This window comes from Entelurus aequoreus, linkage group LG04 (genome assembly GCF_033978785.1).
Source record: "Entelurus aequoreus isolate RoL-2023_Sb linkage group LG04, RoL_Eaeq_v1.1, whole genome shotgun sequence".
Taxonomy (NCBI): domain Eukaryota; kingdom Metazoa; phylum Chordata; class Actinopteri; order Syngnathiformes; family Syngnathidae; genus Entelurus; species Entelurus aequoreus.
The window spans coordinates 8,521,007-8,547,125 of NC_084734.1; the positions used below are offsets into that span (position 1 = coordinate 8,521,007).

General features: G+C 40.7%; 1 protein-coding gene across 1 annotated transcript in view; it reads right to left on the reverse strand.

Annotated features, from left to right (window-relative positions):
• Window positions 1–24,188, reverse strand: part of kdm2ab (lysine (K)-specific demethylase 2Ab) — a 29,229-nt gene extending 5,041 nt beyond the window's left edge. Inside the window, exons 1-21 of the mRNA XM_062044141.1 lie at window positions 23,973–24,188; window positions 23,594–23,634; window positions 16,622–16,760; window positions 13,020–13,098; window positions 12,845–12,891; window positions 10,788–10,966; window positions 10,609–10,715; window positions 10,412–10,505; window positions 9,314–9,467; window positions 9,122–9,237; window positions 8,914–9,040; window positions 8,536–8,828; window positions 8,390–8,467; window positions 6,016–6,297; window positions 5,804–5,932; window positions 5,631–5,717; window positions 1,793–2,017; window positions 1,689–1,718; window positions 687–1,603; window positions 450–613; window positions 211–357 (exon numbers count right to left, since the gene is read on the reverse strand). Of these exons, the coding sequence (XP_061900125.1) occupies window positions 211–357; window positions 450–613; window positions 687–1,603; window positions 1,689–1,718; window positions 1,793–2,017; window positions 5,631–5,717; window positions 5,804–5,932; window positions 6,016–6,297; window positions 8,390–8,467; window positions 8,536–8,828; window positions 8,914–9,040; window positions 9,122–9,237; window positions 9,314–9,467; window positions 10,412–10,505; window positions 10,609–10,715; window positions 10,788–10,966; window positions 12,845–12,891; window positions 13,020–13,098; window positions 16,622–16,760; window positions 23,594–23,629 (3,430 nt within the window). The 5' untranslated portion in view covers window positions 23,630–23,634; window positions 23,973–24,188. The remainder of the gene's footprint in view (window positions 1–210; window positions 358–449; window positions 614–686; window positions 1,604–1,688; window positions 1,719–1,792; window positions 2,018–5,630; window positions 5,718–5,803; window positions 5,933–6,015; window positions 6,298–8,389; window positions 8,468–8,535; window positions 8,829–8,913; window positions 9,041–9,121; window positions 9,238–9,313; window positions 9,468–10,411; window positions 10,506–10,608; window positions 10,716–10,787; window positions 10,967–12,844; window positions 12,892–13,019; window positions 13,099–16,621; window positions 16,761–23,593; window positions 23,635–23,972) is intronic.
• Window positions 24,189–26,119: the final 1,931 nt, after the last annotated feature.

The window sequence follows — 26,119 nt, forward strand, 5'->3', positions numbered from 1 at the left end:
TCGTAACCATCCATCCATCCATCCATTTTCTACCACTCTATTGCTAATTTAAATACTTGACAGTTTGAACAGTTTCCAGTGAGTACATGGGTTTATTTTTATTGTGTATCGAATAAGTACATCGTAACCAATCTATTGCTAACTAACAGACAGACAAACAATCACATAACCTCCTGTCAAGGGTAATAATATAACAATGTGTTTGCTCACCTGGAGGAGTGACCAAGTCCCTGATCTGAGCATCTTTGACGCCGTCTGCGTATCGCAAGTCGAGAGAGCGAAGGAGAGGACAACCGGAGGAACACAGAGCCGAAATCGACGTCCACGTACAACCTGCCAGCATCAGATCCTTCAGCCCTATAAAACCAACCAAAGTAATACAGCATTAGGTCTTGTGTGTTAAGTCATTTTGACGGTCATGAAAGACAAAAGTTAGTGTTTATATTTGCCTGGTAGGCGGCTAACAAGCCAGCTGAGCTGTTTTTTGGAGATGTTGGTCCAAGAGAGATCGAGCGAAGCAGGTTGCCTCTTGATGATGCCTGTTAGCGCCTGAGGGGTGATGGTGCGTTTAATGCTCAGGTCAATCTGCGTCCAAAGTCGCTTGTCCAGGCACCTACAGATGGGTAAGAGATGCATGACTAAACACACCGAGGTGGAATGCAATAGAAGTCATGTCAAGCTCTTACCATTTGTACCAGTTCTTGCAGACCGCCATGCACACACAAAGTTCTGCTCGACTTAGGTACCGGAAGACAGACACCCACACTTCCCTCTCGCAGTCCGGCCCACTCCCACTGCCCTCCCTGCCTGCTTCACTCCCTGCGCCCTGTAGGGCGGACAGAGGGGTGCGGAGGTGTGAGAGCTCGGAGGATGTAGACGAGGAGGCGCCGTTGCTCAGCTTCGCCGTGCTGCTGGGCATTTTCCTTTGAGCGGCCGTGTTGCTCTCCGCGTGGTGAGAAGTGTGTGTGATTGGCGGCTGCTGCATGCTGGAATGTTTACCATTTGTGTTTGGGTTTCTGATGGGCGGTCTCACTAGAGGCCTGTTGGGGGTGTGTGCTGCAGTCTGCGGGGTGATTGCCTCCAGTTGGGGAACAATGGCGGAAAGGTGCTGCTTGTCCTTGGATGGCCTTTGTAGCGTTACTTTGGCGAACGAGCTATCGGTGACCTGCTCACCATCACCTCCCGTGCCCTTTTCCTCTCGCAGCTCCTCCTCTTCCGTGTCTTTGGCTGGTACACCTTCTCGTCTCGACTGTGGCTGGTTCTCTTTCCCGTTTGGCACCGCCTCCTCCTCCTCCTCGTCAGAGCTGCTGCTGTCCGTGCTGCTGCTGCTGTCCTCGCTGTCCTCCAACCTCGGATTGGGTCGACCGCCGGTGACGCCTCTTCCCGCTCCTCCGCCGCGCAGCCTCACACCCCTCCCTCGCCCTCGGCGGAGCTCTCCCCTGTCTTCAAACGTGGGGGCAGGAGACGAGTGTAGCCGGAGGGAGCCGGTCGCTCTGGAGGAGCCACCCAGCCAGGAGGTGCCCCGACCTCTTCCCTGAGAGAGTCTGCTCACTGGAGAGCGCATGCGGGATAGTAACTTGGCGCGCTCCATTGACTGTTTCTGCTACAAGTCAAAGCAACATTATTTACAATAGCGTACATAGCATTCTTTAAATACAAATTCCTTGCAGAATTATCTGCAGACTTACTGCAAGAATTTTGCTGCGCTCCAGTTTTAGCTGTAATAAAAAGGCACAACAAATAGAAATTTTTTTTCCCCATCTGACACAAAAACATTGTTGTAATCCCTTACTCTCTTCCTGAGCCTAAGCTCCAATAGACTTGCTCTCCTGCGATTTTGTTGATGCTGCAGCAGCAGTTTCTGAGAGGGCGGTGGGGCTGTGGTTCGTGACGGGGGTCTGCCGCGTCTCCCCCGTGCCATCCTTTCGCCCACGCCGATGCCTTCCCTGTAAGAACGTTTGGCTGGTGGCGGCGACGTGGATTCTTCTGACGAGTCACTCTCCCCATCACTAAAAGACTGGGGACAGGAGGAAGTGGACGGTGTCACTGCAATGGTCGTCTTAAGAGAGAGATGCAGTACACGCCAAAAGTTTGGACATATCTTAAAATATACATGTACTGTATGCAATTTCGTATATTTTGAACTTAATCTAATATTATATTATCACATATTCCAGACATCAAAATAAGTACTTAAATATCTGCTTTACTCGTGATTTTGAAGCAACTTATCCATCAAATTGTACAATGTAAAAACTATTTTTACGTTGTACAATTTTTATATAATTTATTTTATCTTCGAACAAACTCTCTCGTTTGAGTCACACATTAAGAGTGTTACTAAAACGGCCTTCTTTCATCTCCGTAATATCGCTAAAATTCGTTCCATTTTGTCCACTAGCGACGCTGAGATCATTATTCATGCGTTCGTTACGTCTCGTCTCGATTACTGTGACGTATTATTTTGGGGTCTCCCTATGTCTAGCATTAAAAGATTACAGTTGGTACAAAATGCGGCTGCTAGACGTTTGACAAGAATAAGAAAGTTTGATCATATTACGCCTATTCTGGCTCACCTGCACTGGCTTCCTGTGCACTTAAGATGTGACTTTACTTAGGTATAAAATACTACACGGTCTAGCTCCAGCCTATCTTGCCGATTGTATTGTACCATATGTCCCGGCAAGAAATCTGCGTTCAAAGAACTCCGGCTTATTAGTGATTCCCAGAGCCCAAAAAAAAGTCTGCGGGCTCTAGAGCGTTTTCTATTGGGGCTCCAGTACTCAGTAGAAGCATTTAAGTCCCATCTTAAAACTAATTTGTATACTCTAGTCTTTAAATAGACCCCCCTTTTAGACCAGTTGATCTGCTGTTTCTTTTCTGCTCTGCCCCCCTCTCCTTTGTGGAGGGAGGGCACAGGTCCGGTGGCCATGGATGAAGCGCTGGCTGTCCAAAGTCGGGACCCGGGGTGGACCGCTCGTCTGTGCATCGGTTGGGGACGTCTCTGCGCTGCTGACATGTCTCCACTCGGGATGGTCTCCTGCTGGCCCCACTATGGACTGGACTCTCACTATTATGTTGGATCCACTATGGACTGGACTCTCAGAATATTATGCAAGATCCACTCGACGTCCATTGCACCGGTTGCCCAGGCGGTAGGGGGGGGGGGGGGGGGGGGGGTTTGGGGGGGGGGGGTCCCCACATCTGCGGTCCCCTCCAAGGTTACTCATTGTCCCATTGGGTTGAGTTTTTCCCTTGCCCTGATGTGGGATCTGAGCCGAGGATGTTGTTGTGGCTTGTGCAGCCCTTTGAGACACTCGTGATTTAGGGCTGTATAAGTAAACATTGATTGATGATTGATTGATTGATTTTTCGGTAAAAAACTAGTAGCTCAGTTGCCAGAATTCTACTGTAAAAACACAAGACAAAAAACATGTGTAATATTGTTTTTCCATTTACAGTAATACACTGTAAAACACTGCAAAAAAAACCGTAGATTTTACAGTAAAACAGTGGTACTGTTTTCCCATTTACATTTACAGTATTCATTGTAAAAAAAACATGGTACATTTTATGGTAAAATTTCCGCAGCTAAACTTTACTCTAAAATCGACATGTTTTTCTTACAGTGTACGTAAAAATATATAACAATAAATAATTGGGTAATGAAGCAATTTAAAATGTATATATTATTCACTGTTACACTAAATGGTCCCTAGTGTGTGAATGTGAGTAGGGATGATGTTTGATAAGAAATTATCGAGTTCGAGCCTATTATCGAATCCTCTTATCGAACCGATTCCTTATCGATTCTCTTATCGAGTCCAGATAGGTTGTTGTATATGGATAAAAACACAATATTTGGTTTAACAAATCACTTCACATTCTCTACTGCTCGCTACTATAGTATTACCATATCGGAGTTATTGTGCAGAAATTTGGGGAAATAACTACAAATGTGCGCTACATTCGTTACCGTGTTACAAAAAAAATTAATTAGACTGATACATAATGTTGGATATAGAGAACATACAAACACTTTATTTATTGAGTCAAAAATATTAAAATTCGATGATTTGGTAAAATTGCAAACAGCTAAAATGATGTGGAATTAAATGATGGAATGGATGAAGTAAAGAAGTTAAACATTGTACTGATATGATCCAGTTTAAGAGGTTGTTCAAATGAATAGTGCTTACAAAGTACAAAGAAGAAGAATTATGAGAAATACTTTCAACCTTATTGAAAATAAGATATTATTAATCTCAGTATATTAATAATGACTGAATTAATTAATTACATATTACAAAACTGTTGTATATACTAATTCACAGATATTTTATTATAAAAAAGTCAGTAAATGATGTATATATTTGTGTGAAGTGGGAAAGGGGTAGAATTAAATAAGCTTTACTTCTTCTTACTCCTGTAAAGTGAAATGATATGAAACTGTGATGTATTATGATGTGGTCGGATCATATTTTGTTTAGTTATGTTCTGTTAGTTTTGGACTTTCTTAGTTGTTTTGTGCACTTCGGGGGTTTGTTTTAGTCACCATGGTTATTTATGATTTTCACCTGCCTTGTACGCGCACCTGTTGCTCATCAGAGACTCTATTTAAGCCTGCCTTTTCCGGTCACTCGTCGTGGCTTCATTGTTTGCATTTTCAACAGTTACGCTAAGTAAGTTTTTGCTTTAGCTTCTCGTGCGAACGGCACGCTTTCCTTTTGTTTCGTTCCTGTCTGTTGTAATGTGTATGATTTATGAGAAATAAATCATCTCCTACCTGCACGCTTTCGTCCGGAGCCGTCAGTTTTGCGTCCCGGGAACGTACCGCAGCACGCTGCACCCCACCCTGACAAATGACTGAGCTACGTGACGTCATTTCTTGTGATGTCACATGGGGCATTTCTTGTCGGGAAGGGATTCGTTCCAAGTGATTCGAATAAAGAACCAACTCTTTTTCTTTACTATAGTGGTCTCGATAACGGGTACCGGTTCTCAAAAAGGGATTCGAGTCCGAGGACTCGGTTCTTTTCTTATCGAACAACCGGGAAAACCGGTTTCGAGTATCATCCCTAAATGTGAGTGTGAATGTTGTTTGTCTAACAGTGTTGGCCCTGTGGTGAGATGGCGACTTGTCCAGGGTGTACGCCACCTTCCGCCCGAATGCAGCTGAGATAGGCTCCAGCACCCCCCGCGACCCCGAAAGGGACTAGCGGTAGAAAATGGATGGATTGATGGACAAGTGACCCTCTGAGGGCAGCCATAACTGTGATGTGGCCCCCAATGAAAACGAGTTCGACCCCCAATGAAAACGAGTTTGACACCCCTGCTCTAAACTGTCTAAAAGGTGTGAATGGTTGTTTGTCTATACATGCCCTGTAATTGGCTGGTGACCACTCGCCTGAAACCAGCTGTGATAGACTCCAGCTTACCCAAGACTCTAATGAGGATAAGCGGTGTAGAAAATGGATGGATAGTGTTTGTTTGTGAAATGCGACCAGTGTCATCTGGGTAAAATTTGTTGGAATAATATGTCTATTTTACACCACGTGTTACCTGACGTTAGTTTGAGGGAAGAACCGCTGCATACATCTCAATATCAATGAAGTCAATATCGGACATACCTCTGATGCGGAATCTTTGCCTTGGTTACATCTAGGACATTCCCAGCAGCTCGGCAAATCGTCATTAATCTTCCCATCACCGGACTCCTGAAAGAGTCATTGAATGTTGCAAATGCAGTCAGAAAACAAATCACCCACTTGTACATGACTGAGTTTGTTTGAAGCACACTTACCTTTGTGCATTGACGATGAGTAATGCGCAAGCAAACAGAACACTCCATGAGCGTGTGAGTACTTGGGTGGGATTCTTCTACCTCCCCTTTTTTACAGACCGCACATCGGGCAGTATTTGGCAAAGCAGGCTATGTAAACAAAATGATGCTCAGATAAACAATATGGCACACGTGACAATGGAGGAAAGCATCCGCCTCTAAAAGTGACATACCATGAGACACTGCCTCATGATGCAGGTCTTCTTCATCCTTCCGGGCCCTCCAAACTTCCTCATGTCCAGACAGAAATTGCAATCGCCGCACTCCTTCCTGCAGCAGCCCGAGCAGTATTTGCACCGCACCCGACGGCGCCTCAAAGCCGAGATGGACGAGCTTTTGTTGGATCTCTGACCCAAAGGCTTGTAGAGGGGAGGTCCCAGGCGGGGCCGGCAAGGCGGCGCTGGTGGCGGTGGTGGTGGTGGTGGTGGGTTTGAGGGTGGTTGGTACCATGATGGCTGCAAAAAAAAAAGAATGGCACATCAAGTTGTGTTTACATTTGACACTGGAACACTTTGCAGTGAAGTCATGACATTTCAAACTACCGTATTTTCCGGACCATGGGGCGCACCGGATTATAAGGCGCACTGCCGATGAGCGGGTCTAGTCAGGTCTATTTTCATACAAAAGGCGCAATAAAGGAGTCTTTTTTTTCTCTAAATGTAAAAGACTTCCTTGTGGTCTACATAACATGTAATGGTGGTTCTTTGCTCAAAATGTTGCATAGATGATGTTTTACACATCATCTTCAAGCCGCTTTCTGACACTCGCTTCAGGATTCGGCGTTTTGTGGGCGGACTTATTTACGTGGCTCACCTTGGACAGCGTCTTCTCCCCGTCATCTTTGTTGTAGCGGTGTAGCGTGCAAGGACGGTAGCGGAAGAAGTGTCAAAAGATGGCGCTAACTGTTTTAATGACATTCAGACTTTACTTCAATCAATAACGGAGCAGCATCTCCTCATCCGTGGCTCACTAGTGCAACAACAACAACACCCCAAATGTGTCCCGTGAAAAACCGTCCGACCGGAACTCTCTAATAACTAAAGTTCCTTGGGTGAATAATGTAAACTCACTACACCGGTATGTTTTAGCGCTTCTATAGAGAGGTATAAGTAAGAACTTTACACTACTTTATATTAGAAATGGCAACAGCAGAGGATGAATGTCCCATAATAAGAAGATAGTGGAAAAAGAAGAAGCTTATCAACTATGTGATGAGCACGGACTACAGTGGCGGACGTGTGCAAATTTTCAGGACTTATGCAGATCTCAAATACACATCAGCAGGTACCAGAAGGTAAGAAAAGTTGGTTTTGCATAATATTGTGAAACAAAATGCCAGATAATATGTCTGCCATTTTGCGGTCTTTATACACACACCATAGTAAGACTTGTATCTCTGACTACGGTAGCTGCGATGGGCCGACAATCCACAAAGTGGTGCAGCTTCAAAGTCATACTAAAATATCTTTAAAATGTGTAATGTTCTTTATTTTCAATGGAACATTTAACGTTTCGGTGTTGTTTAATGGCGTCATAATGCAGTCTACACGTATCTCTTATGTGTGACTGCCATCTACAGATCACACTTATCATTAGAAATGTCCGATAATGGCTTTTTTGCCGATATCCGATATTCCGATATTGTCCAACTCTTAATAACCGATTCCGATATCAACCGATACAGATATATACAGTCGTGGAATTAACACATTATTATGCCTAATTTTGTTGTGATGCCCCGCTGGATGCATTAAACAATGTAACAAGGTTTTCCAAAATAAATCAACTCAAGTTATGGAAAAAAATGCCAAATTTTTTTTTAACATGCCTCAAAACAGCAGCTTGGAATTTGTGACATGCTCTCCCTGAGAGAGCATGAGGAGGTTGAGGTGGGCGAGGTTGGGGGGGGGGGGGGGGTGTATATTGTAGCTTCCCGGAAGAGTTAGTGCTGCAAGGGGTTCTGGGTATTTGTTCTGTTGTGTTTATGTTGTGTTATGGTGCGGATGTTCTCCCGAAATGTGTTTGTCATTCTTGTTTGGTGTGGGTTCACAGTGTGGCGCATATTTGTAACAGTGTTAAAGTTGTTTATACGGCCACCCTCAGTGTGACCTGTATGGCTGTTGACCAAGTATGCCTTGCATTCACTTGTGTGTGTGAAAAGCCCTAGATATTATGTGACTGGGCCGGCACGCAAAGGCAGTGCCTTTAAGGTTTATTGGCGCTCTGTACTTCTCCCTACGTCCGTGTACACAGCGGCATTTTAGAGTGTCATAAATGTTACTTTTTGAAACCGATACCGATAATTTTGAAACCGATACCGATAATTTCCGATATTACATTTTAAAGCATTTATCGGCCGATTATATCGGCAGTCCGATATTATCGGACATCTCTACTTATCATTACACCATGCACCTAATAAAATAGCTTAGAGGTCGGTAAGCACAACCAGAATTATTCCGTACATTAGGCGCACCGGGTTATAAGGCGCACTGTCGATTTTTGAGAAAATGAAAGGATTCTAAGTGTGGACCACTTTCTACTTACTCTTTTGGGCCACCTGACAATGGGTTCTCCAGTGTAGGACATCTTGGGGTTGTCGGTGGCATGCTCCTTCAGAACAGCCTACACGTACACACAAAATTAGAAAAACAAATCCGATCTGGTACAGAGATTAGGGAGATGATACCCACCCGCATGTCTTCCAGTAAAGCTTCGGCATTCTCAATCCCTGTGGGGACGCACTTCTTGTTAGGGGGCAATTCCTCCAGCTTCCCTAACAGGTTACATAGCCCCTCCAGCTCAAAGGGTGTCAATGCATACTGCGGTCTGACAACTGGATCTGTTTTGTCTTTTTCGATTTCATCAGCATTCTTATCATCGTCACTACCAGATTCCTTCAACTTCCTTTCAACCTCACAATCAACGCCATTGGAGGTACCGTTGCTGGCGTGGTCATCGATATCGAGGTCCGCTCGTGTCAGACCTAAACAAAAAGAAATAAAGATGGACTTAGTACAAAGTAGAGAAGCGAGTGTAGCACCGACGAGACTCGCGTTGAGAGCCCTGACCTAAGCCGAGGGAGTATTTTTGGAACTCAGGAGTGAGGTGGGAGACATTTGTCAGGCAGTAGAGGTATCTCTCCAGGGCGTACCAGCACATCTCATAGTAGAAGGGGTAACGAAACTTTGCTGGGACCTGAAGGAAGAGGACCAAAATAAATCAGAGAAAAAGTACACTCAGGTTTTTTTTTTAATTCACGGTAAAAGCTTTGCTCACCCGAGTGCGATCCTCAATACTGTAGATGTTGAGCTGCATGGGAATATTAAAGCTGTGGAGGAAATTCCCCCCAAACACCAGGGTGTCCTCGGGCGTGTACACAGCATGGATCCACCCTGCCACGAACAAGGTGACAGCATGTTGACGCACATTTTTAGACTCTTATTTTTTGTGATTCTATCTGTGGCGGACCTGAGGGAATCATGAAGGTGTTGCCTTGCTTGAGCTCTATCCTCTGGCAGTCATGACATTTGTCACCCAAGAAGATATCTCCTTGTTTTCCTGATAAAACCCAGTTCTCATACATCTCCAGGTTCTGGGGGCTGGGTGGAATCAGCCAGAACACCTGTGGAAGTCACAGGTTAAAAAAAGGTTGATTGATTGAAACTTTTATTAGTAGATTGCAGTACAGTACATATTCCGTACAATTGACCACTAAATGGTAACACCTGAATACATTTTTCAACTTGTTTAAGTCGGGGTCCACGTTAATCAATTCATGGTACAAACATATACTATCAGCATAATACAGTCATCACACAAGTTAATCATCAGAGTACATACATTGAATTATTTACATTATTTACAATCCGGGGGGTGGGATGTGGAGGGAGTTGGGACGGGGGGTAGGTTAGGTTGGGTTGCTATCAGCATACTTCAGTCATCAACAATTATATCATCTGAGAAATGGACATTGCAACAGTGTAGGTCTCACTTGGTAGGATATGTACAGCGAGCAGTGATCATAGTGAGTTCAGAAAGCATAAGTATATACATTTGATTATTTACAATCCGGGGAGGTGGGATGTGGTGGGGGGAGGGTGTTAAGCTAGGGTTGTAGCTGCCTGGAGGTGTTGTTTTAGTGAGGTTTTGAAAGAGGATAGAGATGCACTTTCTTTTACACCTGTTGGAAGTGCATTCCATATTGATGTGGCATAGAAGGAGAATGAGTTAAGACCTTTGTTAGATCAAAATCTGGGTTTAACGTGGTTTGTGGAGTTCCCCCTGGTGTTGTGGTTATGGCGGTCATTTACGTTTTGGAAGTAGTTTGACATGTACTTCGGTATCAGGGAGGTGTAGCGGATTTTATAGACTAGGCTCAGTGCAAGTTGTTGTACTCTGTCCTCCACCCTGAGCCAGCCTACTTTGGAGAAGTGGGTAGGAGTGAGGTGTGATCTGGGGTGGAGGTCTAGAAGTAACCTGACTAGCTTGTTCTGGGATGTTTGGAGTCTAGATTTGAGTAGTCTGACATTAGACGCTGGCCTGGCGTAAAAACAAAAAGGCACAAACCTTTCCTCCTCTGAGTATGTGGTACCAGACTGAAGTGCCTCCAAAGTCAATATGGAAATCTGTGAAGCAGCCCTGCACACTCATTAGACAGTACCTGCGACAAGCCATGGACAATGGGATAAAAAAAAAATCAGTTCTAAAGTCTTCATTGCATTTAAGCGACTGTGGTACATGTGTGATGTGCTGGGTGAACCTACTTCTGTACTTTGGGATAATGCATGTCGATGATTGCATTGGTAGAGTCCCTCTGTCTCTCCTTCAGATGGCGAGGCCACATGTTGTCTACCCAGTCAATCAGGTCCACCTGAGTTAAGCGATGCGTGTCTTAAACCTTCACTTAAACCACGTGGTGGAAGTGTAGCGTGTGCGTTCTTACGGATGCCGGACGCTGCACCAAATTCTCCAGTCTGGTGTGGCTGAACTCCAAGCTGATGACGTTGTAAAGCTTCTCTCGCTCCGACGGCGGAGTCTCGTAGTAGCGCCCCCATTGAGCCATCGACATCTCGATTCCCTTCTGGGTGTTGACGTCCATCACGTCAACGATGCGTCGACTCCCTGCGATGAAATCAACGGGAGCTCAATTAGTGCGGAGAACAACTGAGACGGTAAATCAGTAAAAGGATTTAGGTTTCTCAACTCATTTATACACCCTAGCCTTTGAATAGACCCCTTTTTAGACTACCGGTAGTTGACCTGCCGCTTCTCTTTTTCGGCTCTGACCCCCTCTCTTGCACGGAGAGGTTATCAAGTGGCCACGCATCAGTTTCCACAGAGGCGGCGCTAGCTGTTTCAAAGTCAGGACTCAGGGTGGATCAGTTGGTGACGTCTCTTCGCTGCCAACTTGTCTACATGCAAGAGGACCCCCCCTACTGGCCACCCTATGGACATGCAAGAGGACCTCCCCTACTGGCCATCCTATGGACTGGACTCTCACATTATGAACCGTACCCACTCTGCATCCATTGCACCGGTCACCCAAGGTCACCCTCCCAAGGTTTCTCATTGTTTCCATCGGGTTGAGTTTTTTCTTGCCCAGATGTGGGTTCAGATCCAAAGATGTCGTCGTGGTTTGTGCAGCCCTTTGAGGCACTTGTCATTAAGGGCTATATAACTACATTTTGATTGACTGAAATTCTGATTAGTAAGTGTCCTGCATGTTTGTTTTGTGATTTTTTTCATTCATTCATTCAAGTTCAAACAAAAACAAGCAGCGTTGGTCGGGTCCGCATATTTGGCAGGTGCTACTTGCTGAAGGATGTCAATCTATGAAATGTAGGTCTAAGTGAGACCTACATAGAGGTTTTTGTTTCATGTCTCTAAGACGTTCCTACCGGAAGTTACAAGCAGTTTTGTCTGTGTTTTCCTCCGAGGAGCAGTTGTGTCTGTGTTTTATTCCTAGGGGGCGTTAGAGCGCAATTTTGAGTTTTGGGGTTCGGTTTTTTTAATAGATCGCAATTTCCGCCAGTCCTGATGTGTGTAAAAAGTTTGGTGAGTTTTGAAGTATTTTAAGGGGGTCAAATTACAGCTCAGAGAGGCAAAAATGAGTGTTTTTATGAAACTTGTGTTTTGAAGGGGTGATTGCCAACTTCCTGTTGATTTTTGCTGAAAGATGTCAGTGTATGAAATGTAGCTGTAAGTCAGACCTACATAGAAGTTTTTGTTTCATGTCTCTACGATATTCGTACTGGGAGTTAGAGGAAGTATTGTCTGTGTCTTTTTCCTAGGTGCTGCGGCAGCGGAGCAGCATCAGCGCAGCGGGTCTTTGAAGGCTCGTAAAATCTAAACCGTAGCACTTTTCAAAACGCTTTCGTCAACTTTTAATCAGAAGGGTTCAATCTCTCTCCTGTAGTAGTTTGAAGCCGAAACGACAAACGCGCTCAGAGGAGATAATGTTTGATGTTTGGTGACCGCTTTTTACAAAAATTGTGTTTTCGAGGGGGGATATCAAACTTCCTGTTGATTTTTGCTGAAGGGTGTCAATCTATGAAATGTAGGTCTAAGTGAGACCTACATAGAGGTTTTTGTTTCATGTCTGTAAGACGTTCCTACCGGAAGTTACAAGCAGTTTTGTCTGTGTTTTCCTCGGAGGAGCCGTTTTGTCTCTGTTTTATTCAAAAATTGCGCTAGATTTTGAGTTTTGGGGTTCGTTTTTTTTTTATTAGATCGCAATTTCCACCAGTCCTGATGTGTGTGAAAAGTTTGGTGAGTTTTGAAAAAAAAAACACATAACTAAATAAATACATCATGAGTGAAAAGGAGCAGAAATAAGTAAAACTTATAATATCTGCCCCCTATTCACACAGTTACATGTGTTGTTCAACTCAGAAGACTAGGCAATTTTTTTTATATATTCATAACATACATATTTCATAACAAACAACAACATAGCTATGTTTGATTATCTAAATATTTAATGGAAGGTGCAAAACTTACCAACAAACACCTTGACATCGCTCACACTAAAATCAGAGTCTGGCATTCTGAAAGAGAGTGCAAGGTTTGGGGACACCATCTCATTCAATACAACGACAAGCTGCGGCCTAACTTTAGCTTTCACTGTAAATGAATACCATCTGCTTAAATTGATGTGATGAAGAAATGTACTAACTGTAGTCCGAGGCCTTCGGGTTTTTCAAAGATGATGGGCTCCCTAAGTCCTTCCCTCTGGATGTACTCAAACGTGAAATCTGGTGTAGAAGTATATACAAAACATTAGTCTCAATCATCTTTAAACATTATTGACATTGTTTCTGAAATAACCGTGCATAAGATTTTTATTTTTTTTACCAAAATACCTTTTTAAACTTAATGAAGCCGTTTGTAAAACCACACCAATTCAATGATAATGTGTGTATGTTCTGTAGGACCATTTTTGTTGACGGTTTGGCTTCATAAATTATTTATTAGCCTGCACATAAACTGATCACATCTCGCTCTCTAATTCTGCAGCCCAAACACTGCAACATGTCTCAAACATATTTTGTGTACTACATACAGTACAGGCCAACAATTTGGACACATCTTCTCATTCAATGAGTTTTCTTTATTTTCATGACTATTTACATTGTAGATTGTCACATCAAAACTATGAAAGAACACATGTGGAGTTATGTACTTAACAAAAAAAAAGGACTGAAAACATGTTTTATATTCTAGTTTCTAGGGCTGGGCTATATGGCCTTTTATTAATATCTGGATATTTTTAGGCCATGTCACGATACACCATATATATGTGGATATTTTGCCTTAGCCTTGAATGAACACTTGATGCATATAATCACAGCAGTATGATGATTCTATGTGTCTACATTAAAACATTCTTCTTCATACTGCATTAATATATGCTACTTTTAAACTTTCATGCAGAGAGGGAAATCACAACTAAGTCAATTTAGCAAAAGTGTATTTATTAAACAGTTATTAAGCAGTGTCACAAACATTCATGTCATTTCAAAACAGGAAGTGCAAGATTGTCAGAGACATTTTAAAACAAGCTATGAGTGCACTTTTGTGCATGATGTCACTAAGATGACATATCAAAACAACACTAAATTAAAGTGCACTTTTTGTACAGAACGCCACTACAATAGCTTAAAACAAATAAAGTGCACTTTTGTGCATGATGTCACAAGATATTTCAATAAGTGTCAAATAAAAATGAGCTGCATAATAGGAAATCAAATAGTGTATGTCCTTCACTATGTGGTAGGTTCCTGCGGACGTTATCTCCTTCTGTTGTTGACTATTTTTTTCATACGGTGTTGATGTGGAAATGGTTGCTCGGGCATTTTGTTGGTGTGGCATCGAACGGAGATGTTGACATGCGGAGTTTCAAGCACGCTTCATTCTCTAGCAGGTGACTTCAAATGATGCTACATTAGTAGAGCTGCTACTTTTTGTACGCTTTTGCCGCATACTTGACATAATACGGTTGTATGTTCAACATCTTCCCGCTTGAAGCCAAACCACCGCCAGATGATGGACCCCCTGCTGTTTTTTTGGGAATTCATTCTTCCTTCATTTGTTACCAGATTCGCACCTTCTTTCTCTCGTATTACCACTTGCACCACTCCACTAGCACCACAGCTAAAGGCCTACTGAAATGAATTTTTTTTATTTAAACGGGGATAGCAGATCCATTCTATGTGTCATACTTGATCATTTCGCGATATTGCCATATTTTTGCTGAAAGGATTTAGTAAAGAACATCGATGATAAAGTTCGCAACTTTTGGTCGCTGATAAAAAAAAGCCTTGCCTGTACCGGAAGTAGCGTGACGTCACAGGTTGAAAGGCTCCTCACATTTCCCCATTGTTTACACCAGCAGCGAGAGCGATTCGGACGGAGAAAGCGACGATTACCCCATTAATTTGAGCGAGGATGAAAGATTCGTGGATGAGGACGTGAGAGTGAAGGACTAGAGTGCAGCGCAGGACGTATCTTTTTTCGCTCTGACCGTAACTTAGGTAAAAGGGCTAATTGGATTCCACACTTTCTCCTTTTTCTATTGTGGATCACGGATTTGTATTTTAAACCACCTCGGATACTATATCCTCTTGAAAATGAGAGTCGAGAAAGCGAAATGGACATTCACAGTGACTTTTATCTCCACGACAATACATCAGTGAAGCACTTTAGCTACGGAGCTAACGTGATAGCATCGTGCTTAAATGCAGATAGATAACAAAAGAAATAAGCCCCTGACTGGAAGGATAGACAGCAGATCAACAATACTACTATCAGGAGACACCGAACCAAACCCTGGACCTGTAACCACACGGTTAATGCTGTGCCGCCTGTCGAAGCCTAGCAATGATGTTGCTAACGACGCCATTGAAGCTAACTTAGCTACGGGACCTCGTCAGAGCTATGATAAAAACATTAGCGCTCCACCTACGCCAGCCCTCATCTGCTCATCAACACCCGTGCTCACCTGCTTTCCAGCGATCGACGGCGCGACGAAGGACTTCACCCGATCATCGATGCGGTCGGCGGCTAGCGTCGGATAGCGCGTCTGCTATCCAAGTCAAAGTCCTCCTGGTTGTGTTGCTGCAGCCAGCCGCTAATATACCGATCCCACCTACAGCTTTCTTCTTTGCAGTCTCCATTGTTCATTAAACAAATTGCAAAAGATTCACCAACACAGATGTCCAGAATACTGTGGAATTTTGCGATGAAAACAGAGCGGTTTGTATTGGGATACAATGTGTCCGAATACTTCCGTTTCAACCATCGACGTCACGCACAAACGTCATCATACATAGACGTTTTCAACCGGAAGTTTCGCGGGAAATTTAAAATTGCACTTTATACGTTAACCCGGCCGTATTGGCATGTGTTGCAATGTTAAGATTTCATCATTGACATATAAACTATCAGACTGCGTGGTCGATAATAGTGGGTTTAGTAGGCCTTTAATGTTACCATGCCGCTACCTCTCTGCTCCGCGAGGGTGTATGACGTTGTATGTGACGTATGTAAGAAGGTGCACTTGTTTTATGTCTCTGTGAGAAGGAGAGACAAGAAAGAGTGAGAAGAGCCTGTAGTGTAATGCCCGCAGCTAAAAGCAACTGCGTGAGAACGTATACTCCAATATCACCATATAGTCATTTTCTATATCGCACAGAGACAAACCCGCGATATATCGAGTATATCGATACATCGCCCAGCCCTACTAGTTTCTTCAAAATAGCCACCCTTTGCTCTGATTACTGCTTTTCACACGCTTGGCATTCTCTCAATGAGCTTCAAGCACACCTGTGAAGTGAAAACCATTCCAGGTGACTACCTATTGAAGCTCATGGAGAGAATGCCAAGAGTGTGCAAAGCAGTAATCAGAGCCAACGGTGGCTATTTTGAAGAAACTAGAATATAAAACATGTTTTCAGTTATTTCACCTTTTTTTTGTTAAGTACATAACTCCACATGTGTCCATTCATAGTTTTGATGTGACAAATAGTAATGAAAATAGTCATGAAAATAAAGAAACCGCATTGAATGAGAAGGTGTGTCCTAACTTTTGGCCTGTACTGTAGATAAAATGGACGCTTTTGGAAGTTTTTCAGAGCGATTTATAGGCGGAATAGATCCAATCTCCATTACCTGCAAAAATGACATACAGTATGTGTTCTTGTATTTTAAAAAGTGCAGCTCCCCTTTAAACTGGCTCTTCCCAGTAACACTTTCTCTGTGTTTGCTTTGACAGCTCACCTTTTCCCTCCATGTGTTTGACCAAGTCGGAGCCAAACCTGCTGCACTGCAACTTCTCATCCAGGTCAAATGTCCGCTTCCCTTCGATTTCGTCGTCAGAGATGCCGTCATCCTGGTAGCGGCGGCGGGTACCTGTACGCTGGTGGTGAAAAGGAATAGCTCGTGTAAAAAACGGCAAGAATTAAGAACACTCAGTCAACCATTGTTGGACGCTCGCTTTGAACAACACCCTGCCTGTAACTTGGCTTACTTTCAATGGACTGAAGATACATTGGGGTGAGGGAAATTCTGGGTCATTGCAGAGAAAACAGCTTGGAACTGAGGTACCGACTGTTTCTCAGCCAAACGAATGCTGACATACAAACGTTTAGCCTTATTTCTAGCACATGTCTACGTTAGGGCATTCAGAGAAGGACAGCTGATTGATAAACTGGCCCGGCGTTCAAGTCCTAATCCAGTTAAAGTGGGTAGCAAACAATATAGCGTGACAATAGAGGGGTTAATCTTCCCCACATTAAACCCCCTGCCATTCACCCACATGCTACAGTGCTTGGCTGGACAGATGGATCAGATGTCCCCACCCCCACAAGGTTAGTTTACAGAAAATGTACTATGCAAGCTGTACTACTATTTTAACTGTACATTAAAACTAAAAAGTGCATTATAATCATTTATAAAACTATATTGCAGCGTAATACAACAGCGGCACACATTTATTTTCAACATGTATAGGTTGAAAAATACGTATTACGTTGGAAAGCATATCAATAAACTACAGCTAGACAATAGCAGATGGTCTCTTTTTAGTACAACCTCCTATACTACAGCTGGACCAGTGTTTTTCAACCACTGTGCCGCGGCACACAAGTGTACCGTGAGATATTGTCTGGTGTGCCGTGGGAGATTATGTAATTTCACCAAACCAGTAATTATAATCCGCAAATGTGCCGTTGTTTAGTGTCTGTGCTTTCTAGAGCTCGGCGGAGTAACCGTGTAATACTCTTCCATATCAGTAGGTGGCAGCAGGTAGCTACGGGAACATTGCCGTGATCACAATATGCAGACGACAGCGGGAGGCAGTGTGCAGGTAAAAAGGTATCTAATGCTTAAACCAAAATTAAACAAAAGGCAAGTGCCGCTAAGAAAAGGCATTGAAGCTTAGGATATGGCTATGCAGAACGAAGCTAAAACTGAACTGGCTGCAAAGTAAACAAAAACAGAATGCTGGACGACAGCAAAGACTTACAGCATGTGGAGTAGCAGACGGCGTCCACAAAGTACATCCGTACATGACATGACAATCAACACTAAAATAGGAGCGCAAGACAAGAAGTAAAACACTACACACAGGAAAACACCAAAAAACTCCAAATAAGTCACGGTGTGATGTGACAGGTGGTGACAGTACATCTACTTTGAGACAAGAGCTATAGTGATGCATGCTTGGTTATGCTTTAAAGTCATATCCAACAATTGCGAGAACGACTTTTTACTGTCAATATCGGCTGCTGAGTTTCATTTTTTAATGTTTTCTGCTCGTGGTGTGCATTGAGATTTTTTCAATGAAAAAAATGTGCCTTGTCTCAGAAAAGGTTGAAAAACACTGAGCTAGACAATAGCAGATGTTGCTTTCTTTTTAGTACAACCTCCTATATCACAGGTGTCAAACTCAAGGCCCGTGGGCCAGATCTGGCCCGCCACATCAATTTGTGTGGCCCCTGAAAGCGTGGAAATAATGTGTGTAAATAAAGTACCTTATCTTTTCTTAATACATTTATTACAAAAATAAATGTACTGTGTACAATTATAAATACTTACACTTGAATCATCTCTAATAATAAAACTAAATATTTGTGGAGAGAGGCGTGGCCTGCGGGCCTGCCGCGGAACGAGGTGTGCCAGGACCGGCCTCGAAGACAACAACAGGTGAGTATATGGCCCATGTGGACCTTGTTATCTAATCACCTGTCACCTTTATTAGCAGCAGCCGGAATGAGACACGCAGTTGGAGTTGGGGGTGCTGCTGAGCGGACGCAGGAGAGAAAGACATTTTGCTGGAAAGCAAAAGCCTCTGCCCGTTTTATGAAAATAAAACAGTGTTGTACCCTGAATTCCGGGCTCTCCTGGCGGCGTGTGGTGGTCCGAAGAACCCACTAGAGGGCAACCTCTACGATATTATATCATCATACATTTCAAAACAATGTTATTGTTCAAATAAAGATAAATACTTCAATATCTGCTTGACTTATGATTTCAAAGCAAGTAATTCAACAAACTGTTCATGTAAAAAATTTACAGTAACATTTTTTTGCAGTAAAATCCGCTTTCAATATAGAGTCTATGTGTCAAAGTCAAGGCCTGCGTGCCAGATCCGGCCCGCGAATGAAAGATCTATGGCCCCTGGGATGATATTTGATTAGTATTAGAACACAGCCACCTGCTGCTGTTTTGCACGCACCAATACTCCATCGGTGTTGGTGCTAGGAATTTTCAAAATGCTGGGACCCCATCAAGTCATAAAAATGGGGTCCCACAGTAAATTTTTGGGGTCCCAATGTTTTGTAAGCGTTTTGAAAACCAATGATAAATGTATGTATTATCCTGTTATATCTCACATTCTATATTGTGTTTTGGAAAAAGGTTGTCATATATGTTATTAATTCATTAAAAAACTAATACATAAGAAAACACTTTTTTACAAATGTATTCAGTTATAAACATTCATTCACTTTCTTCTTTACTTCATGGATCTAAACTTTACCACTGCCGGGTATTTTTTTTTCTATATTTTTATTGTAATATTTTCAGAATGTGTTTGTTCTATTTTTGGCCAAAGTAAGAAAAAGAAAACAATCTGAAGTTGTCTTTATTTTTTTAGTTTCAATGGCATGATTTTAATAGTCCGGCCCGCGTGCGCACACATTTTCCTCCATGCGGCCCCCGAGATAAAATAACTTTGACACCCCCGGTATAGAGTAATAATACATTATAAAACACAACTGGAGATTTTACAGAATAAAAAACTTGCATTAATTTTTACGTTAAAAAAATACAGTGCTACTGTTTTTTCATTCCATTTAATTTTGTATTTTTTTCATTTTATATGCTGTAAAAAAAAAAATAAACAGCAAATATTACGGTAAAATTGTGGCGACTGAGCTGCCAGTTTTATACACTACAATCTAGGGTTGTAGGGTATACCGGTATTAGTATAGTAATGAGTCGTATTCGGTAATATACCGCCTCTAAAAAGTACCGGTCCCCCACCACTGTCGTTGTCACATCGTTTACAAGCAAAGGAGCATGTTTGGCAGCGCACACACACAGAGTACTTACAAGCAGACACAGTGTTTGGACAGAAAAGGGAGAAAGGATGCATTTTGGTGTAAAAAGTAAAAATAAAGGTGAAGTTATAACACTGAAACACCCTCAGGTTTAAGACATGGCTAGCTAGCTAGCGGCTAAAGTCCACCCGCAGTCTGCAGTGTTTTATCCATCCATCCATCCATCCATCCATCCATTTTCTACCACTTGTCCCTTTTGGGGTCACGGGGGGTGCTGGAGCCTATCTCAGCTGCATAGCTACTTCTAAAACACTAATCCTCGCCTCCATGGCGACAAATAAAGTACAATGATACAAGTTCCATTATCACTGGAGGACGAGGAATGGCTAAACATGCTTCACTACACACCGTAGGAGGATACAATAGCTCACCGGCGTCACAATGTAAACAAATGCCATGGGTGGATCTACACCTGACATCCACTGTAATGATACCAACTACAGGATACTGCTATGATTACATCGACGTTGTTTAGCATCAGGCAGCACGGTGGAACAGGGGTTAGTGCATGTGCCTCACAAAACGAAGGTCCTGAATAGTCCTGAGTTCAATCCCGGGCTCGGGAGCTTTCTGTGTGGAGTTTGCATGTTCTCCCCGTGACTGCGTGGGTTCCCTCCGGGTACTCCGGCTTCCTCCCACCTCCAAAGTCATGCACCTGGGGATAGGTTGATTGGCAACACTAAATGGGCCCTAGTGTGTGAATGTGAGTGTGAACGTTGTCTGTCTATCTGTGTTGGCCCTGTGATGAGGGGGCGACTTGTCCAGGGTGTACCCCGCCTTCCGCCCGGATGCAGCTGAGATAGGCTCCAGCACCCCCCGTGACCCCAAAAGGGACAAGCGGTAGAAAATGGATGGATGGATTATGTTTATAAACTCAGTAAATACGTCCCTGGACACATGAGGACTTAAATTATGACCAATGTATGATCCTGTAACTACTTGATATCAGATTGATACCTACATTTGTGGTATCATCCAAAACTAATGTAAAGTATCAAACAACAGGAGAATAAGCAATTTATAAATGTTAACAGTAGTGTAGATAGAACATGTTAAACAGAAAATAACCAGATATTAGCAGTAAATGAACAAGTAGATTAATAAATCAATTTTTACAGCTTGTCCCTCATAAATGTAGTCAAGAAAATAGGTAGATAAATAACACAGTATGTTACTGCATATGTCAGCAGACTAATTAGGAGTCTTTGTTTGTTTACTTACTACTAAAAGACAAGTTGTCTAGTATGTTCACTATTTTATTTAAGGACTAAATTACAATAATAAACATATGTTTCATGTACCCTAAGATTTTTTTGTTGAAATAAAGCCAATAATTACATTTTTTGTGGTCCCCTTTAATTAGAAAAGTATCGAAATACATTTTGGTACCGGTACCAAAATATTGGTATCGGGACAACAGTACTTGGGACAAACAACAATAGTTGGAACACCCCTAATGTTCACTATTTTATTTAAGAACTAAATTACAATAATAAACATGTTTAATGTAACCTAAGATTTTTTGTTCAAATAAAGTCAATAATGACATTTTTTTGTGGTCCCCTTTATTTAGAAAAGTATCGAAATACATTTTGGTTACTGGTACCAAAATACCATATTTTTCGGATTATAAATCGCTCCGGAGTATAAATCGCACCGGCCGAAAATGCATAATAAAGAAGGGAAAAAACATATACAAGTCGCACTGGAGTATAAGTCGCATTTTTGGGGGAAATGTATTAGATAAAAGCCAACACCAAGAATAGACATTTGAAAGGCCATTTAAAATAAATAAAGAATAGTTAAAAAGTTAAAGTTAAAGTACCAATGTGTACGTTATATGAGGCATGAATAACCAACTGAGAACGTGCCTGGTATGTTAACGTAACATATTATGGTAAGAGTCATTCAAATAACTATAACATATAGAACTATTCTATACGTTTACCAAACAATCTGTCACTCCTAATCACTAAATCCCATGAAATCTTATACGTCTAGTCTCTTACGTGAATGAGATAAATAATATTTGATATTTTACATTAATATGTTAATAATTTCACACATAAGTCGCTCCTGAGTATAAGTCGCACCCACTATAAAAAAAAACTGCGACTTATAGTCCGAAAAATACGGTAGCAGTCTTTGTTTGTTTACTTACTACTAAAAGACAAGTTGTCTAGTATGTTCACTATTTTATTTAAGGACTAAATTGCAATAATAAACATATGTTTCATGTACCCTAAGATTTTTTGTTCAAATAAAGCCAATAATGACATTTTTGTGGTCCCCTATATTTAGAAAAGTATCGAAATACATTTCGGTACCGGTACCAAAATATTGGTATCGGGACAAACAACAATAGTTGGAACACCCCTAATGTTCACTTTTTTATTTAAGGACTAAATTACAATAATAAACATATGTTTCATGTACCCTAAGATTTTTTTGTTCAAATAAAGCCAATAATTAAATTTTTTGTGGTCCCCTTTATTTAAAAAAGTACCGAAAAGTATCGAAATACATTTTGGTACTGGTACCAAAATATTGGTATCGGGACAACAGTATTTGGGACAAACGACAATAGTTGGAAGATAATAATAACAATAATAATAATAATACATTTTATTTAGTATAGCACTTTTTAGAGCATTCAAAGACGCTTTACAGGATAAAAAATTTAAATATGAAACTAGAGATGTCCGATAATATCGGCATGCCGATATTGTCGGCCGATAACTGCTTTAAAATGTAATATCGGAAATTATCGGTATCGTTTTTTTTATTATCGGTATCTTTTTTTTTTTTTTTTTAATTTTAAATCAACATCAAATACACAAGATACACTTACAATTAGTGCACACACCCAAAAAAACCTCCCTCCCCCATTTACACTCATTCACACAAAAGATTGTTTTGTTCTGTTATTAATATTCTGGTTCCTACAGCGTATATCAATATATATCAATACAGTCTGCAAGGGATACAGTCCGTAAGCACACATGATTGTGCGTGCTGCTGCTCCACTAATAGTACTAACCTTTAACGGTTAATTTTACTCATTTTCATTAATAACTAGTTTCTATGTAACTGTTTTTATATTGTTTTACTTTCTTTTTTATTCAAAAAAAAATTTTTAATTTAATTATCTTATGTTATTTTATTACTTTTTTTAAAGAGGACCTTATCTTCACCATACCTGGTTGTCCAAATTAGGCATAATAATGTGTTAATTCCACGACTGTGTATATATATGTGATATCGGTAATTAAGAGTTGGACAATATCGGCAAAAAAGCCATTATCGGACATCCCTATATGAAACAGTTTAAAGTAATAATATAAAATACAGGAAATATAAGATGTATAAAGGAAAGAAAGGAGCAGGCAGTGGGCAGCAGGTCAAACCAACACTGGCAGGTCACACAATGAACTTGACCTTCTCTTGAACCTCAAGGCGTTAAGTTCATTGCTACTTTACGTTTTTGATGACAGAAGCACGTCACGAAGAGCCCATCACTTGGAATCAATGACATTGAAACTGAACTCCTGTCAAACTGTTGATGTTAACATGCAACAAAGACAGCAAACAGCTGTTTAATGGGCAAAAACAAGAAGGGAGTACTCACCAGGCGCTTGCTGTACCGCGTGTGAGGATCCTCCATGGTCTCTAAACGAAACGAGAAGAGTGTTAAATGGGGGGAAAATGTGAGTTTTTAGGACGTTTTGTTGTTGTTTTATTTTGAAAGGCTCAAGCGGGGAAGCTAGCGACACTAGCATTAGCCAACAGTCTTGCTAAATATAGCAAAATATACAGGATTTAGAAAAACCGTCGAAAGATTGGGTGATTTAACAAGTGACACTTTTTTAAATATTCTATATATATATATATATGCATATATATATATAGACAGAGAAGTAGGTAACAGCTCGCCTCTTTGATAAGTCGTCGCCAGCTATGTTAGCATGTTAGCATTAGGAGCTTTAAAAAAAAGCATCCGCCTCTACCTTCTAACTCCGTTTCGCGGTCAGCGGCGGCGTTTCACCAGTCGAGCGTGGCGTTGAAGCGTCCCCGGTAAGTTTGTCGCCATTTCTGAGAGGCCGCGCTGGTGTCGCATTGTGAGGTTTTATTATCACGCCATAAAGTTAGTAGACGGATTCGACGCTCCGAGCCGCCATTTTCAGCTGGTCAAACAACACAGATACACACCAACATTACACTACGGTGACCCCGCCCACTATTTGCATATCGCCCCTCCCATTGGCCACGGCCTCTGCCGTTCAAGCAAGATTAGAATATGTTAACAGACAAGACACTATTGTGACCCCGCCCCACTATTTGCATATCGCCCCTCCCATTGGCCACGGCCTCTGCCGTTCAAGCAAGATTAGAATATGTTGACAGTCACAAGACACTATTGTGACCCCGCCCCACTATTTGCATATCGCCCCTCCTATTGGCCACAGCCCTCTGCCGTTCAAGCCAGATTAGAACATGTCAACGCACAGGCGCGCTTCATTTGGTTACACTATTGTGACCCCGCCCACTATTTGCATATCACCCCTCCTATTGGCCACGGCCCTCTGCCATTCAGGCAAGATTAGAATATGTTAACAAACAGGCGCGCTTCATTTGCTCGCCCTGTGGTGGGTACAGTCAATACCGTGCGTCGCCGTGGTGCGATATTTACGACGTGTGATGGCAAATCGAGCGCACTCTCCTCTAAACTCCGCCTCTCTTATGATGACTGGGGAGGAAGAAGACGCAGGCTTTAAACGAGAATGAAAAAAAAAAATCGAAAAATAATTTTACCTTTGCAACCTCATTATACTAATGGCTAAGTTTTATATTCATAAATGTAAGTTTCTCAATACCCGACCTGTTTTTTTGTGCCTTTAAAAAAAGAATTAGAACTCTACGTTAAAACACTCTCTACGTCTAACAACCAAAAAGCTGTGAAAACGATGATGCTGTGTTCCAAATTTAAATTATTTACTGAACTTGTGTGAGCCTATGGCTTTGCACTTTATATATATATATATATATATATATATATATATATATATATATATATATATATATATATATATATATATATATATATATATATATATATATATATATATATTGATTGATTGATATAATATATATATATATATATAATGTATATATATATTACATAATATATAAAATGTATATATGTATATATAGATATAATATATATTTATATATATATATTATGTATAAATTATACATATACATTATGTATATATATATATATATATTATATATTATATATATATATATTATGTATAAATTATACATATACATTATGTATATATATATATTATATATATAATATATATATATATATATATATAATGTATACATATAATGTATACATATATATAATGTATACATATTATAAAATATATATAATGTATACATATTATATAATATATATATATATAATATATATATATATATAAAATATAATATATATATATAAAATATAATATAGAATATATATACATATATAATATATAATATAATATATATAACATATATATATATAATATATATATATATAATATATATAATATTATACATATTTAATATATATAATGTATACATATAATATATATAATATATATAATATTATACATATTTAATATATATAATGTATACATATAATATATATATATATATATACATATATATATACATATAACATATATAATATATATATATATAATATAATGTATACATATAATATATATATACATATATATATACATAATATAACATACATAATATATATAAAATATATATATATATATATATATATATATATATATAATATATATATTTTAGTTACTTTGAGTTTACAACCCCCTGGCGCAGTTTTGTACTGTTTTTGTACTTATTTTGATTATTATGTCTCAATTGTTTGTAAATGTTGCAATTTATAAATAAAGGTTTATAAAATTCAAAAAGATATATATAAAAAGGCTTTAAACAAGAAAGTACTTGCGAGTTTGGGGTTTTAATACACCCCTGAAAACACTGCAACAATGTCACGGTGGTGGTGGTGGTGGGGTTAAAAAATGTAATGTAATTAAACTAAAGAAATGACAGCAGCTGGTACAACGCA